The sequence below is a fragment of the Aulonocara stuartgranti genome (assembly GCF_965226115.1).
Source record: "Aulonocara stuartgranti genome assembly, chromosome: 7".
NCBI lineage: Eukaryota > Metazoa > Chordata > Actinopteri > Cichliformes > Cichlidae > Aulonocara > Aulonocara stuartgranti.
This window is the reverse complement of record NC_138945.1, coordinates 20,710,001-20,729,691: the sequence shown is the minus strand read 5'-3', so window position 1 is coordinate 20,729,691 and position 19,691 is coordinate 20,710,001. Positions and strand designations below refer to the sequence as shown.

At 37.9% G+C, this 19,691-nt stretch overlaps 1 protein-coding gene and 1 long non-coding RNA gene across 2 annotated transcripts in view; one reads left to right on the top strand and one right to left on the bottom strand.

Annotated features, from left to right (window-relative positions):
• Positions 1-401: 401 nt before the first annotated feature.
• On the bottom strand, positions 402-16,456 carry LOC309711725 (alanine--glyoxylate aminotransferase 2, mitochondrial-like). Its single transcript, XM_082542192.1, has 15 exons — positions 16,445-16,456; positions 16,038-16,225; positions 15,385-15,473; positions 15,033-15,223; positions 12,653-12,776; positions 12,472-12,566; positions 11,110-11,203; positions 10,462-10,555; positions 9,820-9,920; positions 9,510-9,602; positions 8,152-8,284; positions 7,216-7,304; positions 6,964-7,113; positions 1,713-1,811; positions 402-1,002 (listed from the first exon to the last, which is right to left on the bottom strand). Exons 2-15 carry the CDS (start codon positions 16,132-16,134, stop codon positions 901-903), a joined length of 1,551 nt encoding a protein of 516 aa, XP_082398318.1. The 5' UTR covers positions 16,135-16,225; positions 16,445-16,456; the 3' UTR covers positions 402-900.
• The window catches only part of LOC309711726, a 7,653-nt gene continuing 4,371 nt past the window's right edge, over positions 16,410-19,691 (top strand). The window contains exons 1-3 of the long non-coding RNA XR_014278080.1: positions 16,410-16,678; positions 16,839-16,896; positions 17,893-17,987. This is a non-coding gene — a long non-coding RNA (uncharacterized lncRNA). The remainder of the gene's footprint in view (positions 16,679-16,838; positions 16,897-17,892; positions 17,988-19,691) is intronic.

Here is a 19,691-nt window from a genome sequence, read left to right as displayed (position 1 = left end):
AGCACTGTTGTCTTGCCGGTCCCTGGCCTCCTGTGTGAGGTTCCTTTGCATACTCTAGCTTCCTCTCACAGTCCAAGGACATGCATGTTGGTTTAATTGGTGACTCTAAATTGGCTCAGGATGTGAGGTAGATAAAGTGTTTTAAGTATGAAATGTATAAATTCCTTGAAAGCACTATATGAATGTATGGTCTAAAGCACTTTGAGTGGTCAGTAAGACTGAAACAGTGTTATGTAAACATGAGTGCGTCACAGTAGAATAAGATTTTGAAAGTACAGCAGTATTCCAGTTTGCAGAGTGCAGCAGGGTTACATGGAATCGTAATGCTCCTCACAGTGATTCAGTGAACAGTAACAGTTATTTCACTTGTATGCTTGCAATGAAAACAGCTGGACACTATGTCAGTGTTTCCAGAATATCACGTTTTATTGGTCTGTGGAAATAGGATTTTATCCATTTATTTACACTGATAACAAGATAATAAATCCACTGTCAGAAGTAAACATCTACATGCCTAGTAAGATGATTAAGTATAACTTGCTGAATAACCAGATTTGGTTTTGGTTTCTAGCTTTCATTATTATTGTGGTATCATAAGTAATAAGCAAAGCATCGCTTTATAAATGATCATACACAGTTATCAGATCTAAAAGAGCAAAATGAACTAAAAGTTAGTTATCAATTTTATCAGTGAGGCCGTTTAAGTCTTTGTTATAACAAAATCATTAAACATAATTAGAAAATGTCATCTTCTTAATCACTATACAAAGGTAAAAACAGAGATAATGAGGTTATTAAGATTAATACTGAGACTTTTACTACTCATATTGAAAAAAGGTCACCTCTGGCTGACCAGGGTCTCTTTAACACGGAGCAATCCGTCGGACCTTTTCCAGGCTTTCATCTTCTTTCCATGTAGTTGCGGACAGACTTGTCAAAGACTGCCGTGAAGAAATCAACATCTTCCTTTGTGATGCACATGGGGGGTTTGATGCGGAAGGTCTTAAAGAGTGATAAAAGCAGAACAACAGAGATTATGTAGCATCAGTGATTTAGACTGTTAACAGGAAAACACAAGACTTTATCACTCATCCATAATAATGTTATAGGTTTGGAACAGTAGACACCGTTGTATTGAATTATCCATCATTTGGGGGGTGGGGGGCATACAGAAAAGAAAAAAATACTTAGATATAAAAATACATTTTAGGTGAACCAAATGGCTTATACACAGCAATTTCTCTTTTTCAGTTAACATCAAGTTAAGAAGTGAGTCCTGTAGGATTCTGGACTATTAAAACATCATGATTTTTTCTCCTTTACGAAAATAATCAGTTTTCTGCTACCACAAAAATACCTGCAGCATGTTGTTTTCTAAAGCCATAAATAGAAGAACTAAATAGCAGTGTTGACATCACAATGTCTCAGTAAAGCATGATGAGGAGAGCTGGAGGCACAATTACAGACAGAGAAATGAAGAATTCCAAAACCAACATTTTCTGTAATTTAATGTATTATCAAAGTGAGCTACTGCTCAGATGTCTGTTTTAGATCCAAGGTAAAAAAGAAAAAGGAAAGTAAGCAAAATGACAAGTGTGCTTGAATTTTAGAAAACGATTAGGTTTGTGCTGCAGACACAGCATGTATTGGTGCCACACTGCAGTCTAGCACATACATGAGTATACAGAAGGTTAGAGAGTGGGTGAAATTACCTGTCCATATATTGCTCCTTTCCCAATCAGGACTCCCATGTCCTTGACATCCTCAAAAATCTCAGCCATTGCCTCAGGGGGTAGCGGATCTCGGCTGGCCTACACATAATAGACAAAACGGATGTGGGTGGATGTTTTGGTAAGCACAGTAATTTATCCAGCTTAATTACCAGGATAATTTTACCAAATGGCTAGTCCTGAGTCACTTTAAACATAGAAGGAGAAATAAATATTTGCCTGATGCACATGGTGCATCACTGATAAATTCTATGAGATGTGGTGTGTGACAGTATACGTCATACGTAACATTATTTATTCTTTAAAATAAGGACAAATTGTTCTTTATTCTTTATATCCCTAATCCGTAATCTTAAACAATAAACATTACACGTAAAAAAATAGTATATGTATGTGTACCACCCAGTGTAAAGTTTATGTCACATCTGTCCTATATTAAGAGCATTAGTACTTACCAAAAATCTTTTTTTTAACATTTCTGTAAAAGTTAATCCACCAGTATGTGCAAGCGCTTTAACCAAAATGATATTTTTAATGTTAACATATAATAAATGTTTTTAATCCACCAATTTTCAATTTTACAGCTTTATTAAAAAAAGAGAAAAAATAATCAAGAAAATAATTATTTTTTGATTAAGATGCCAAATTACAGTTATTTACTTGGATTCCTGAGCAAAAAAGTAGTTTTTAGTGGTCGGATGTTATGCTTGATTAATTTCTGACTGCCAGTGTGCCAAAATGGTAAACTGCTGAGAACTCGCTGAAAAGGAAAGTGTCTGTATGAAATCACTCCGTGATGCTGCATGGTCTTTGAGACAAGTAGGGCAAGACAAAGTGTTCTCACAGAGCGGTCAAGTGTGCTTTGGAGGCAGAAAACAAAATCAGAAAACAAAAGCTGACTGAAGCAGATGTCAGACACCTCAAGGTTTGAATTACTAGAGATAGAAAGAAGACCACTGCTGATCTTCAGACAGAGATGAGCTTCTAAATCAGAGTCTGAGAGGCACTCCAGTGTGACCACAAGCAAAGGACTCAATGAATAAGGCTTAAAGGGAAGAATAGCTGTTTAGAAGACCTTATTCAGACTTGCAAACATCTCAGAACACCTCAGAATTGCCAGGAAGCATGAACACTGTACTGCAAATGACTGGACGAAGGAAGTCTAGACACAGAAATCCAAGTTTGGACTTTTTGGTCAACACCAAAAAGTTGCAGGTAGGTGAGGACTGGTGATTCGTGAACAGACTGGCTGAATGACTGAATGGCTGACTGAGCTGAAAGCACACACGGCAACCACAACATCACAAGACACTGAACTTAAATACACAGGCTGAATGATTAGTGATTAGGGACCGGTGAGTGAACAGCTGAGCTTAATCTGACTAATGACACATGGAAGTAACTGGAACAGCAAAACAGGAAATGAGAACGTGTGACAAAATAAACTGAACATGAACAAACTGAGAACACTGGGTGAACCACCCAGGAACACTGACATTAGTGAATCATAAACAAGGTCTATCTCAACATCCCAGAATCCCTTCTGGACTGAAACCGACTGGTTGTGGGTTTATATACCAACAAAAAATGATCCCAAACATCCTTCAAAGCTGTGCAAAGACTCTTTGACCAAGAAACAAGAAAAAGGAAGTACTCGAACTGATGGAGTGGCCAAATCAAGGCCTACAATGGACTCAAAGATAGACTCTACAAAAGTTTCATTTACAGCAGGTCTCTCGGGCTAGTTAGAAATGATCTGAAAGTCAATATCAAAAGAGCCTGTCAAAGTGCACCAAGCTAGCAAGAATGCAAGCTGTTCAATGCCTAAGGGGGCATTAAGTCTTTTGGTTATTATACGTAAGTAAGGACTATGTAGTTGTTTGTTGAATAACTAATATAATTTTTAGTTTTAAGCAAGTTTTGTGTGACAGATTTGTAAAATATTTGTATTTCCTTGTTTCTACACTGTTACAAAAAACATCTTAAATAAACGGTAATATTCCGGCAGCTGGGGCGCCAAAATACTACCGTAAAATAACAGAAAATAACTTCCTCATAAAAATACGTTTTTTCCAGTAATGACAATACAGTTTGTTGTGCTAATTTTACATGGGATTTTGCCTTTTCCAAATGCTTTTAGACATTAAATTAGGAACATGTTAATGTGATTAAACAATGAAATCATCTATAAATAGGAAAAATACTAATGTTAAAAAAACGTTAATATTCCGGCAGCTGGGGCGCCAAAATACTAGCGTAAAATAACAGAAAATAACTTTCTCATGAAAATACAGTTATTTTCAGTAATGAAAATAGAGTTTGTTGCGCTAATTTCACATGGGATTCTGCCTTTTCCAAGTGCTTTTAGACATTAAATTAGGAACATTTTAACGTAACAATGAAATTACCTATAAACAAGGTCAATGAATGTGGCAATATGAATCATAATACGTAAATGTATAAATATACAGTTAGCAGTTGGTTTAAATAATAATGGATTGCATGCCCTGGGACAGACTGACAGAGGCGAGGCTGCCATATCGCACCAGGTGAAGAGTCTGGACCACGGACACAATAGCGAGAGTGTCCGAGCCGGGGCTCGAACCGGCAACCTTCTGATCACAAGGCGAACTGCCAACTCTTGAGCCACGATCGCCCTAAATAGCAACGATAATAATACTTATGTGATGTAACACAAGCTTATAGGAATCATGTTATATACTTTTCCATAGCATTACATTTGAATTCAACAGTTCGATCTTTCAAATAACGGACAGATATTTGTGAGATCATGATACATTTGTGAATGTATTTTTACAATCTAAATATGCATATGTACAAAAAATATATTTAAAAAACAAGTAAATTGTGTTTTACTATATTTACAGTGATGTTATGTGATTTTACATGTCAAAGGTAAAATAACAGTCTACTTATGTAAATTTCATGATATTCTAGAAAGACAGTACTATTTTTTGGAACAGTGTAGGTTGGTCTAATAATCACAGTATATGGTATAAGACAAGAATGTTGAAATAAATTTAACATGTGTCTGTCTGTCTCTGTGGTTGTATGGTCTACCTGTTGTGTCAAGGGAGTCTTGTATCCCCATTCAGTCTTGTCTCTGCATTTCTTTACCGTTTCCCTGTGTCAAGTTTGTATGTCTTAAGTTTGGGTCTCTGTCTCATGTTGTTTCCTGTTTTTCTTTAATAGTCCTTCATCTTGTGTGTGTGATGTTCCGCATTGCTTCCCTTGGATTGTTAGTGGATTCTGTTCACCACGTTTCCACTCTGCCCTTACCTCATGTGTATAATTAAGTCTTCAGTTTTCTTTAGTTTCTGATGGCAATCTCCCCTCTACATGTCCAGTATTTCCTATTCAGGGTCCTAGTCTCTGAATAATTAAGTTTCCTGTATTCTGTTTCTCGTAAGTCTAAAAATAAAGCTGCCTTTAAGTTTAGTCCAGTTTCTGAGTCCTACATCTGGGTCCTAACCCGGCCTGCTTCACACAACAGCTCATGACAACATGTACCAAAGTAAGGACACAAATGTCTATGACAAACCTTCTGAAAGAGCATACAGACAGGAATTCTTTTCAGCTTTCAAATGGAGTGAGTGAATGGATTTGAATTCATTTGTTTAACCTTGAATTATGTATGTTGAGAAGACACACACTCTGAGTGACTAAATATGGTTCACAACCTGCAGCCATGTTGCAAAAGAAAAAACATTTAACTAGATGGTTGGTACACAGATAAAAAGTAAATAAATGAATAAAGATGGCAGCAAAAAATAATTAAATAAATAAAAATTTCACTGACTATGTTTTTATATTTGGGATCTTCTGATTCAGAATGAAAAGTTCACCCACTTCATTTCTCATTACACTTTTTCTCCTAATGTTTATTTGTGTGGTTCATTCCAGAAACTGTGACTCGGTTTCTCAAAACTCCAAACGCAAACAAAGAGTTTGCTGCTTTTGTCAAAACCCCACACATCTCTTGCGAAATAAAAACAGCACTCAAAAAAACAAAACATGTCCTCTCTTCTCAAGACGGGTTCCTTCCACAAAAACAATACACACAGATATTACCTGATGTCTTCTCACAGACCATCATCCAAACACTGATGTGATAAATATAAAACAGTATCATCAAAAGTGCTCATGTATGTTTTGGTTTGGTGAGGTCATGCTACGTATTCAAATGATTTTGAGCACCTATATCCAAAAAAAAAAAGAATAATAAAAAAAAGGACCTATTTAATGTATATGTTGAGCAAATTTACTAATTTCACCATGTATTGCAAGTACAATGAGAAACCCTACACAGATCCCAAAGGGTAAGAAATATATGTGTATTACTGCAATACGTGTTTAGCTGAACTGACCAAAAAAACTTCCTCATAGACTCCCTTTCACTCTTCCTCTTTGTTCTTCCTGTTTCAGCTTCTTGCCTAACACTTGAAGAAATGACTCAAAGCCTCTTTTATACTCTGACACATGATTAAATTGTTCTTCCAGTTGAGTTTGCAAACGTGCAGAAAGAGTTGGACCAATTTCTAAATCAGTGTGTTGCATTTTGAAGGCCAGTGTTCCTACAGGTGAAAGAAAGTGTGCTAAATGATGCACTTTGTGTTCAGAGATTTGCAAGAGTGTGATTTAGAATGACATCTGAGTAAAACAGGTGGGAATGTCAGTAGTAATATGTATGAGCTTTTTAACATGGCCTTCATAAATGGTAAGTAAAACAATACTATTACTGTATTTTATAAATGTGTATCATAGGATATTATAGGATATTCAATCTATTTTCTTTTCTAAAACAAAAGCCTGATTTTTAGGAGCACGTGAGAACGGCGCAGGATATGTTTCTTCAGAAACACACGATTTTATAGGTCAAAGGAGTCCTCTAACAAGCACAAGGTGTGTACAGAATTATGGCTGTTTAAATACATGTTTTTTGTTTTGTTTTGAAATTATGTATTAACTGGGCTTTTTCTCCGATTTGCAATCAGGATTAATAAAATGACCAAAACAACATTCAGACTCTGCGATCACAAGACCAAACCTTACGCCAGGTGTGTATACGAATGTCTGTATACATGTTTCGGAATTTAAAAATGGCACACATGCTGCAGAAAACAGTTAACTGGGGCAATGCTGGCCAACGCCCCCAGGGAGGCACAATGCAAATATGTATTGTATAAACATATGAGCACAAGGATCACAGCACCTTGTCTCGGACCATTTCCACACCGATCTGCAGGCCTTTTCCACGGACATCACCGATGATCTCATACTTGTCTCTGAGTTTCGCGAGCTCTGTCATCAGATAGGTGCCCACACGAAGGCTGTTCTGCTGGGTGTCGTCCTCTCTGATTGTCTGTTAAGGAAAAATGCAGGTTTTTTTTTCTGTATTTCAGTGTCGCTGCTGTCACTGTTATCTTGAACAGGCTTCATTTAGAAAAGGTTAAAGAATTCCTACATCAAGCACCGATGAAGCCACAGCACAAGCCAAAGGATTTCCCCCAAAGGTGTTGAAGTGAAGCCCCTTGGCAAAGGAGGCTGCAATTTCTAAAAAAACCAAAAAAAAAAAACCAAACCAAAACAACAAAAAATGAAAAAACAAATTCAAACCTCCAGCGACTGCTCCGTTCAAATTACATCTCAAAATATAAGATATATAAAATACTTTTGTGTTATCAAAAGTATTTTATATAAAAATGAATTCATGTTGAACTCTTTATCAACTTGATGCTAGGTCTTTTAGTATTGTTTAACACTAACAATCCAAAATGGATAAAAATGGGAGTCTGATGGTACTTTTCAAGGTAGCACATCAGTCATACAGCTACTATATGATAAACAAAGAGAGGCTCACATTGAGGCTCACAGCATTATTAATACAACGTTACAAGTCTCTCAGGGCTCCAGCAGCATTGTTCTAATGGAACAAGTACTAGAAGCTTTTCTTCAAATCAATCTATGTCTTAGGTATTCAATGTGGAACTACTTTTTCCTCCTTGTCTCCTTTCCCAATTTCTTGCTGAGAGCTTGGCTGAAGTGGTGAGTCACAACTGGAGAGCCGATTATTTCATTCACTCACAATTTCAGTAAAAAAAGAAAAAAGAAAATATGGTCTGCTTGTTGCTTGAAAAGTATAAAATAATTAATAAATAAAAAAATACGTTTTCATGGTGTCCTTGTTTTTTGTTTTTTTGATAAACTATAAATACATGTTAAATTGTTGAGTCTTCACATTCAAAAAGCTCCATCACTACCTGGCAGAAAGAGACAGATGCTGTCTCACCACGGCCAGTTACATTTTGCCAGTGAAAATAATGTATAATGTAATTAAATGTATTTGTTTATGTTTCTTGAGTATACAAGCAGATCTACAAACACTAGAGTATATTCTCACCTGGTGTGGTAACAACAGCTCCCATTGGGAATCCATTGCCAATGCCCTTTGCCATTGTAACCATATCAGGAATAACATCGTGGCCTTGGAAACCCCAAAAGTGGCTTCCTGTTCGTCCAAATCCAGTCTGGACCTGCCAGGTGAAAAACTGATGATTAAGTGATTTATTTATTTATTTATTTTTCCCCCTTTTTGGAGTACTACAGTAAAGGAAGCAAAAAAAAAACAACAACCAAAAAACCTTAATTGTCCATAAGAATTTAATACCTATTGGGGGTGTTGTAGGCATCTGTAATTTAATCAAGATAATAAAACATTTCCCTTCAAACGCTGAGTCTCATTCACTAATCCTAGCCTGCAGCACTTTTGTCTTCCTTCCATATTCAGTGGTGACTCGAACAAAATACTGCCACAGACATACATTTTGGTGACTGTTAAATTATAGACGAGTGACATACTCTGAACATGACCTGTGAAACATTACAGTCACAGGGGGGTGAAGAATTGGAATTTATGATAAATCTTTTTTTAAAACATCTGGATGTTAATAATTGATGCAAGTGTGGCAATGTTCTTACACAGTTTCAGTCAGACTGGCTCACCTGTCAGGGAGGAGATAAGGTACATACTGACATATGTACATACACATGCTACATTATCGTAAGATGTGCATAGAAATGGTCTTAGAGTACGTACAAACTAAGTGCACACACAAAATAATTTGTTGTTTTTGGAGACAGAAATGCACCGCAATAGTGAAAAAGCAGGAGAATTTTACAACTGAAGAAACTGAAACAATAACGCCCACCTCTTCACTGAATTTCTTCAAGACTGAAGAAAAAAAATCCAGGGTTCAATATCGTGTATAAAATTTGGGGGATTTTTGGGCTTTTCTGTTTTGTGTGGTTGTTGTATTGAAACAAGAATACTGAAAAGTTTTCCTATGAGAACAGGTTTTTCTAAACAAAGTTTATTAGAATAAATCCACCTACTCCTGCATTTGTGTGTAAAACTAGTATGTGTGGTTAAGGCACAGATGTGCAAACATAGTGTTTATGCCCACTGACTTGGTAGCTTATGAGTGATTGGCAGTTACTTTCTTATTTTTTAATGCATTTAGGAATATTTTATAACAATGCTTTACCATAAAGCACTTTATTTAAATGGAAATAACACAGCAGATTCAACACGTGTAGCAGCACATGTACTGATGTGCTTAATCTCCACTTTCTAATATGCTGTGGCAGGCTTAAAGATTTTTTTTAAGAATTTAAAAAACAAACAAAAAACTGACCCAAACAAAACAATGTAGCTAAAAAAAATTTAATTAGAAAACCTATTTAACATTTGCACTTAACCTCGTCAGCAACGCAGATTCCTCCTCGCTCTCTAACAAGTTTGTAAGCGTCCTTAAGGTAGTTTTTAGGATACTGCACAGCTCCTCCCACTCCCTGTATAAACACACACGTGCACATCCCACTGTCACATCTTAATTAACACAAACACAGCGACCACTCTGAACAAGGTAAAACAACAAACATAGACAGTATATTAACAAAGGCCTATTCTAAATTAAATCACAATCCATTCAGCGTAACAACGTGTTTAACCCCAAAAGAAAAAAGGAAATATTTAAAGAAACCCTAACCCTACAATTGAATAAAGTACCTGAATCGGCTCTCCAAAGAAAGCAGCTATTCTGTTTGGGACACTTGTAGCAAATGTCTCTTTGAGTTGTGCAATGTACTGTTCATTTGCCATGCAGTGACCTGTGGAGGGGGAACAACACAAAAAAAACTTTCTTGTCAGTTTAGATGGTTGGCTGATTCAGATATTATTTTGCAGCGACAGATGTTTGGTTTGTGCAGAAATCCATGAAATTGTGCTGACAATGGGACCATTTTCAAGTGGTCTAGTAGAGACAGGTTATTATTAACATTCCTGAAAGTGGTAAAACATTAAAAGAAGTAAATACTGAACAGCTGCCTTGTTTTCGGGGTTATAAGTAATCTGCCCTACTCTGTATTTTGAAAGAAGTGCATGTTTTTGAATCACAACTCAAAAGGGAAACAGAAAATTACAAAAATGAAAGTATATAATTTTGTTTAGATGCATGTGTCAATCAATAATGATCTATGCAAAACAAAGGACCCCCCCCCCCGCCCCCCCCAAACAAAGAGATCTCCTTTTTTGTCACCTGGATACAGACAGACTATTATAAAAAATTAAAAACATCTCCCTCTTTTATTCTGTTTATTAGAACAGAACGGGTGAATTAGCGCTGAGCCACAAGTGCACATGTGTGTGTACCTTGGGCACAAGTGCACTCTCTGATGGTCTGAACGGGGGAGTCTCTACAGTGGCTTCCTCCCCAAGGCCCTCTGAACACATCGGGACACATGGTCTGTTCATTGGACAGAAATCAGGTCTGCTTATTTCAGTTTAACAGCACAAATAAAGCATCACCAAACTTTACTGCTGCGAAAGCATCGGCCACCTTCAGCCCATTTCAGAATTATATTTAATTAAGTAGATATAAAATGTGCAAATGAATTAGTTTAAATAATGCAAACATATTCAGTGACACACACCTTCAATACATTTTGACCTTAAATGTGTCACTTTAAGCCAATTATTAACTATCATAGGGCACCAGGGATCACTGAAAAGTTTGCTTAGAGTTAAAAATTAAAATTTTTTGACTCACTGACTACTCAACCCAACTGAACAACAAGGAGATTTGCATATGAGGTAATATCTTTTTGTGAGTAATGTTCGATTAAAAGTTGAAAAGATTTTCAACAAATTAATGCCAGTGTTTTATTGCAGTTTTTTCTTTAATTTGTTTAATTTAACTTGTTTATATGCGTCTTTATGCACTGAATGGGAAATCTTCCAGTTTTCAGATACAACAAAGTTTTTTTTTGGTTTTTTTTGCTGTCTTCTTGCAGTACCTACATTTGTGGAGTCAAAACCACTGGCAACAGGGTATTTATATGCTGCATTGGAAGTGAGGCCAATGGTCTGTGGACTGCCACCATGATATGACCCTCTAGAAGGCAAAAATACACATTACTAGCAACAATACCGCAATCCTCAACGTTGTTTTTTATGATTTACTTTAACTCTGTGCTTGTCTTTTCAGTGCCTCCAAACAGATAAAATAACATGAATTAATAGCATAAAAAAGGAGAATAGTAAAAACTGTAAAACAATAAAACAAACAAAAACCTGAGGCCGGTAGTACGAAACAAGATTATAGGATTAGCAAAGCCGCTTCAACATGAACAATTTCAATGTTACAAAGGTGTGGCATCATGACAATTTATATTGCACGTCTAACTAGATCAACAAGTATAAAGTAACAAGTACTGCCTACTGACAGTTCTCTGGAAAATAGCGGCAGCATTGCTGAAGGTTGCCTTCGACCGCTCTGTATGGCTACAAAAAGGTTTTTATAATTGTCTTAAGCCTTTGTTGTTTCCTTGTGAGCACCTGTGAGAAATATGGCAGCTCCGATGCAGTCTTATTCCTGCAATTTTCTGTTGGTTGCAAACAATTTAAAATTATTTTTTAAGTCTTAAAGATCCTTGAAACAGGGCACCTCCCTGGTCAGTTTGATAAGCATGCAGACAGCCTGACTTGTTTAAGTTATATCTGAGCATCAGAATCATAAGGAAACGTCACTTTTAACATGGCGTGGTTGTTGGTGCCAGATGGGCTGGTTTAAATATTTCAGAAACTGCTGATCAACTCTGTAGAAGAAAAAAGAAAATAAGCAGTGAGCGGCAGTTCTCTGGGTGAAAATGCATCGTTGATGCCAGAGGTCAGTAACTCAGATAAACACTTATTGCAATCAAGATATGCAGAAGAGCATAAAACACATTCATACAGCATTTATAATACTACACTACTTTCTAGTATAGCCAATCACACTTCTGCTCACTTTCTGCAGCTGTTGTGTTGACTTTAGTTTGTATTACATGTTTAACCTCTTTAATATTTCCAATCATGTCAGTTTTATCTTCCTTTGTAAAATGAGCTGCTACACTGTCAGTAGACCCATCCCTGTTTGTGATTGGTCATTTGCTGCAACACCACCCCCTTCATGCGAAACCCTGGGTCAATAACCACCTTCATGAGACTGATTAGGCTGATTATTCTGGGTATGTTGACCCTGCTTCGTAGTAAACAATGCCTATGAAGTTTAGTTACCAAAGCTGCCAAAAATCAAACATTTCTACAGAATTTACATTTTTCTTTCATCAGGAGGCGAGTAGGATGCCTTTGTTAGTCATAGAAAAAAGGAAAAATTTAGACCTTAAAGTAATTATATCGTTGTTGCCTGTGTGGAGACGAGCCATCAAAATTGCCAGGTCATTGGATTCCGAGCCGCTGTTTGTCAGATATATCACCTGGACAAGGAACAGACCAGCACACTGTTTAATGACAGCCTCAGCCCATGATGACAGCTAATTCAATGAAAAACTCAATATCTTACCTTTAGCGGATCTGGGAAGTGGGAGGCTAGTTTTTCACAATACTCATGAAGCGTTGGATAAACATAGATGTTAGTTGTATGCCACAGTTTCTTCAGCTGCTGCTCTGCAGCTGCTGTTACTTTCCTGTGAACAAAGACGCCATTTCATTCCCTCTGTGATAATATAATATGACGATTTAGTAATTAGAAAAGTACTGCAGCAACTTCCAACAAGTACTTTGCTAAATATGTTAGATTTATTCATTCAGAGTGTTTGCCTCAGTTCTTGTACAGTACTAAGCGCAACATTTCACAGTAACCTTTCAGTAACGTAGAACAATGGTTTCATAGTTTCTTTAGAAAATTCACAACCTAACTGGGCTTATAAAACTATAGCATCTAATCTATAACTTTCATAGCTCACTTGTCTGAAGTGCGGTACATATTGGTTGTTAGATGCAGACTGACCATTTCTGCAGGGATAAATCAGTAATTATTGATATTACCAGCTGCTGCTGTCTAATCCAACAGGTGTGTAATAAGATTAAAAATGTCTAGAAACAGCTGGAACCAACGAACTACCTTTGGCTTATGTTAGCATTTTAAAAAAAAATCTAATTTAAGGTGTTACTCATTAACAGATGTACAACAGTGAGGGAAAAAATCAGGTGGAAAGGAGGTTGGGGACTTTACACAGGTTCTGTAAAGGCATGAAGAATGCGGCGAGTATTTTAGCGCGTTGTGATGTTTTATGGAGTAGATTTGGTGCTGACATGTGGAAAATAAGTGATTTTCTTATTGTGTCCAGCAGAAAATAAATTAGCTTAGGCAAAGAGAAACCAGGAGACAACCTCAACCGGCGGGCCATGGACTAGGAGTCGTTTGATACTGGGCCATGAGAGTTGAGGCTCGGCTATTTTTGTAATCGTTTTTTATCGTTAACTCGGATTCCCTGGGTCTTTTCCCGTGTGTTATGAATAAATCTTGGTTTTTTCGTACCGGTACTGGTTTCATTTAGTTGTATTTATCCGTGACACCTTAAAGGGCGGTCCGTGAAAATATTGTTGGACATAAAGCGGTCTGTGGCGCAAAAAGGTTGGGGACGACTGATGTAGGGCATTCTCTAAAACGACCAAGCTACTCGGGATGGTAGACAGACAGAGGTCTTATAGGAGAGGCTTACAGAATTATTAGCCTCATATTTTGGTTAAGTATTTCCAGAGTATCTGTTAAATAGAGCGAGGGATTTTTAAAACGAACATCTTTTAAGACGAACAAAAACCTAAACTATCGGTTTCCAAACTATTAGTCCCATGATGTTAATAGTCAAACATGTATCATATCTTCTTGGATAACAGTCTGCAGCAGATTTTGTTGTAGTTTTCAACAAATCTCCTGAGAAATACCAGCCCATTCTTCTTTGACTAATCTCTCAGCCTTCTCTAGATTTTATGGTCAATAGTCAGTAACGTTTACTTTGGTCCTCTTATGGTAGTTCTTCACCAGGAGCAACATCTGATTTGGGTTGTTGCTGTCGTGTTGAAAGACAAACAGCATAATACTCCCACCACCGTGCTTCACTGTGGGGATGGTGTTTTTGGGTTGTAAAGAACACACATGTCAGGCTGCGTGTCCAGTTTGCATAATCTTTCTCCAGGTTCTCCTAGCGTACTTCAGCCTGCCTTAAAGGCATCTCTACTTGTAGTGATTGTCTTCTTTAAGATTTTATTCTTTAGGTCATTCACTCATGTCTCAGCAGTTGTTCTGGGGTCTTTAGGCACATCTCTCACTAGTTTAATTTCCAGTCTTTAAAACCTTTCAATCCTGCCAGGTTTGTTCTGTACTGTGGGGCTTTTTCTATGAATTCCTTTATGACACTTCTCGCTCCAGTTCTTGACACTTTGGGATAACACACTGGGATAAGTTGTATTTCTATCTTCTGCTTTGTGAGCATCAATAATTCTTGAAGTTACAATTCAAGTTACAGCTTAAACCCTTGATTAAGTGTTTATGCTGTGCATACATTTGAAGATAACCTTGGCTGTAACTGGATTGTTGTAACTCTGAGCATTACAAAGTTAAAGCACATCATTGCACATTGGTCAATTTTTCAGGGAGCTAAGAATTACGACCCTGATAAATATCTTTTTCTGAAATAGTTATTTAATTAATTATCATTATTAAATAATGTATGCTTTCTTAAGAAAACGGGCATGTTTAAAAATGCTTTATTTTTTAAAAAAACCCCATGCTGTTACAATAGCACTGTATGCTGGGTGGAAAGTGGTGCATAAATGTTACAATAACCGACTCATGTCAGTGTCTCTACTTCATCCATCGGATGCCTGTGTTTGTTAAATACTTTTCCATGTGTAACACGGCAAACTGTAAAGGATCTTACGGGTGGCAGTGGCCCACACTGACAGTCGCCACACCAGCAAACAGATCCAGATATCGTCTCCCGTCCACATCCCACAGCCACTGCATGTACCCCTGGTGAATGAACACTGGCTTCTTATAATAAGTAACCTTCATGGTCATGGGGTTGCAGTTCTGTCTGCGGATCTCTATCATACGGTCTTTGGACATACCCTTGATAGAGACAAATAAACAAGATAAGGGTTGCAGAATGGGATGTTTATTTTTTTGTAACTGAGGTTTTTTACTACATTTATTCAGCCAACTAAGTACTGTTATTACTGAAGCGATTACATAATGCAAGGCCAAATGTATCAGCAGGAGTCTGCTCTTACCGTGTATTTTTCTGGACTGAAATTGCACGGGGGCATCTCTGGCACGTCTGTAGAGGGGGGCTTGAAGGCTGATTTCTGACATAATGCGCCTGTAAATTAATTGCAGCATGAAAACAAAAGAAGAAGAAGGGAAGAACAGCTGGTTGACAACCATAGAGCTCTCTATTTTATCTGGCAGTGGATGATCAAAGCTTTGGCGTGACATTACAGTGACATCATGTGAAACATCTTTCTGTTGACACAAATGCCAAATATTTAACACCCAATTACCAAATGTAATTTCTAATCATCAACAAAAAAAACCACACAAATCAGGTTTAAACTGTGTTTGCTTTTGATGCTACTGGTTTCATTTAATTCACACTTTTCAGCAATATTGAAGCCAGGATGGGACCACATTAAGATAACCTTTGACCTCATAGCACACTGATGTAATGCTGCCTGTTTGCTTGTTGTGAAACCTCCAGCAGACATCTACAATGGCATGGCTGTGACAGATCTTCAAATTGAGACATTATTAAAAGAAAGAAAAAAAATCGTTGAATCAATTAACTGAAATACGCTCCTCCTGCACTGTAGTAGCAACAAACCAAAAAGCATAACACACTTATATAGTGGGGGTAAATGTTGGAGCTGAAGCAGGGAGAACTCACCACTTGCCCGGTGGAAATAGGCCAAACAGGGCATTGAGCAGGACCCTCGTGTTAAAGCAGCACAGCGTCCGCTTAGACTCGATATAGCTTTATACATGGTGAGCAGGCACTGAGGGGGTACACGACAAGTGCTCTTCTTCCACCGTGTTGACAGTCAAAAGCAGCAGATAAGGCGGGTACCCGTTTTTCTTTCTCAAAAAAAAAAAGAAAAAAAAAAGAGTGTTTGAAGTGGGCGGCGACGTCCCTCGCGCGCGCTCACAACGTCATGGTTTGTGAAGCACGTTTCTGAACTTTATGGCAGAAATATCGTATCATCAGAATTCAACTATTTTTAGACATTGAATTTATAACACTGAATTTTTACCCTCCAAATTTCCCTGCAAAAATATTCACCTGCAAAAATTCACCTGCAAAAAATTCACCATCAAATATTCACCTGCAAAAAATTCACCATCAAATATTCACCTGCAAAAAATTGCACCTGCAAAAATTCAACTGCAAAGGTGACGAACTTGAATGACCCAAGCCAGAGCAATCAGCACTAGATCGAGTCGAGCGGCTCTCAGCCAATTAAATTACGCTGTTTGATCACATGACACCGTTAGCCAGCAGTGTGTCTCCTAAAAGAGAGCTGTTTAAAGGTGAGTGATCAAGTTTTTCTCCTAAATAGAGATCATTACAGAACGCCTAGTCCTACTTAAAATCCCATTCATTTTTCTTTCATTTTATCATCTACTCGAACTAAGTAAAACGTTTGACTAACTCAAAGACAATTTCCACGCCTCCCCTGCCTGTCTGCAGAGGCAGTTTTGAATTTAGGAGCAGCAAGATGGCAGCGGCAAACCCTGGCGGTTCTCCGGTAAGTATATTGTTTTTTTATCTTCAAGTTTGTCTTTTGAAACGTTATATTTATTTAAATCCGTTGCTCACGTATAAAGTACACAGACGGGGTCTTTGCTCAACTCGTCTGAGGCGTGTCTCACTTAGCGCTACATGCTAGCATCCTGCTAACCGAGCTACCCTTTACATGCTGTGCTTTAGAAAATCGGATACTCGGTACAAAACCATACTCCGCAGATATTGATAGATAAACGAACACTGCAAATATAATGTTGGAAACGAGAACGGCCTTTGGTGAAGGGGTAAAATACACCATGAATAAAGCCATAGAGTGAATGGCTGCCATGGTTGCAGAACAGCCTGATTTAATAACAGGAATGGGGAAGAGTGAGGCGAAGTGAACCAAAGCCACAAAACACGGTCAGACAAGGCGGGAAAAGGGCAGTGATCTGTCCGTCACTATGAAGTTGGTGTGTGCTTTGGTGAACAAAAACTCGAGACCGGTAGCAGGAAGATGGGAGACTTGTGTTTCACTGGAATAGTGGTGAATTAAAACATCCCTTGTTGGGGAAATTTAGGTGTAAATGCATCCATACAGGCAAGACAGAGGCAGACCAGACAGTGAAGAAAACAAGGCAAACATTAGTAATATTAAAACGGAAATATAGGATTAATATAACATACAATTAGGGAAAATGTAAGGAACACAATGTAAATGATATTGTAAAGTCATTAAAACGGCATACTCTGATTAAAAGAAACATGTATTTAGGTAGGATAATAATAATAATAATAATAATAATAATAAAAAAACATGTACAAGATGGGTATGTATACTTGTACCCAGAATTTAACTATAAAGTTGTAGCATGCCAGACGATCTTGATTGAATGTAACTTTGCTCCACACAAGTTTTATGGTAGACATATTCATATTGGTATCTAATAAATGATTAATTCTTAGATTTTATCGAACGTTAATTTATAAATTGTCTGTCTTTATGTGTTTGTTTCAGATTATGCAAGATGAAATTATTCAGTCAGCAAGACACTTGCTGCAGTTGCTGACATCATCCAACCGAACTGCTGCTGTGATGAATCAGAATACAAGGTACTTTAGCAAGACTTATGAGTTAATGCTACAGTTAACTAAATAATTGTATGTATGACTGACTGACTACAACGAATATGACTGCACATTTACGCCGACATCATCCTGGTGCAAAGACAAGTGGAAGCAGACAAAAACAACAAGCATGCATGCTACAAACTTTACCCGAGTCATTTACACAGCTGTTAGCACATGATTCTCCTTATGGGGACCTGACATGTTTAATATTGTGGCGAGCTCAGACAAGGAGGAGACGGAGGTATCGTTTGGTCTTGCTTCCCGTGAGCTAGCCAGGGAGCACAGCCGTTTATTGACATCTGCAGAAGAACACTGCCGCTAGCTAACTGCTCAGCGCGGCAGCCGCACAGCAACAACATCAACAACACACAGGGTGCCCTCTGACCCCGGAAGGACACACCGTCGCAGCAAGAGGGCGTCACCCGTCACTATGGCAACATAAACAAAACATAACTGTACAAACAGAACCCCAAACAGCCCTGACCCGCTACAATATGCTGCTGAGAATATAGCGCAGAAGAAGCGTATAGTATAGCTTTTATTTTGGAAAGAGCCATTTCTCTGTAATAAACTCTCTTTTCCAAAGATGGGTAATTATGTCATTGGCATCGGTGAGCCACTGTCAATATGTGACATATTGAAATCGCGTTTGAATTTGCGCTTGTTTTTTTGCTTTCACTTTGCAATCGCGCGAACTGTGTATAGAGAGCGACAGCACTGATCTGTGAGTGATGATAATTTGTGCACCAATTCCTCTGACATCGTCTTATCAATCGTTAGCTTACTACACAAACATGACAAGTGAAATCTCCCGCAGCAAGCTTAAACATGTGAGAGGTTGATCGCGCAGAGAATCGCTGAGCTTATGTGAGTGCGTGTGTAAAAGCAGCAGGATATATATTTCAGTTCTGCTGAGCCAAATAAGACAGGTCAGGGTGAAGAAGTGACAGCCAAAGAAAAGCTTACCACAAAACGGAAAAGTTATGACAAATCAGACTATAAGGCAAAAAGAAAGTGCAGCTTTATGGTTTCATGGACAAAAGAATTTCTGTGGCTGCAATATGATGAGCTATATAACCAGGGCTGCACATAAGTGGTCAGCAGGTGCGCATTCGCTGTCAAAATAAAAAACACGCACAAGGGTTAGGGTTAAATTTAAAAACTGTACTTTTGAGTTAAAATATATATTTATAATTTTAATAAATGACAAATTAAAAAGGCATGAACATTTTTTTTGTATCGAAAAAATATCGAACCGTGACACCAAAGTATCGAACCGAACCGAACCGTGAATTTTGTGTATCGTTGCACCCCTAGTGTGTGTGTGTGTGTGTGTGTGTATGTATGTATGTATATATATATATACACTCAACAAAAATATAAACGCAACACCTTTGTTACTGCTCCCATTCCCCATGGGATGGACGTAGAGACCTAAAATTCATTCCAGATACACAATATAACCATCCCTCCCAAACAGTGGTCACAAATCAGTCCAAATGTATGGTAGTGGGCACATCTGCTATATTGAGATAATCCATCCCACCTCACAGGTGTGCCACATCAGGATGCTGATCTGACATCATGAGTAGTGCACAGGTGTACCTCAGACTGCCCACAACAAAAGGCCACCCTGGAATGTGCAGTTTTTTGCGCTATTGGGGGTCTGGGGACCCAGAACCGGTC

Excerpts from the sequence above, each read along its gene's own strand:
- LOC309711725 (XM_082542192.1), bottom strand. The coding sequence starts at position 16,134 with ATGTATAAAGCTATATCGAGTCTAAGCGGACGCTGTGCTGCTTTAACA. Across the intron at positions 12,777-15,032 it reads AGTGTGGGCCACTGCCACCC|GAAAGTAACAGCAGCTGCAG; the intron begins GTAAGATCCTTT and ends CTTTGTTCACAG. Across the intron at positions 7,114-7,215 it reads TGGCTTCATCGGTGCTTGAT|ACAATCAGAGAGGACGACAC; the intron begins GTAGGAATTCTT and ends TTTCCTTAACAG.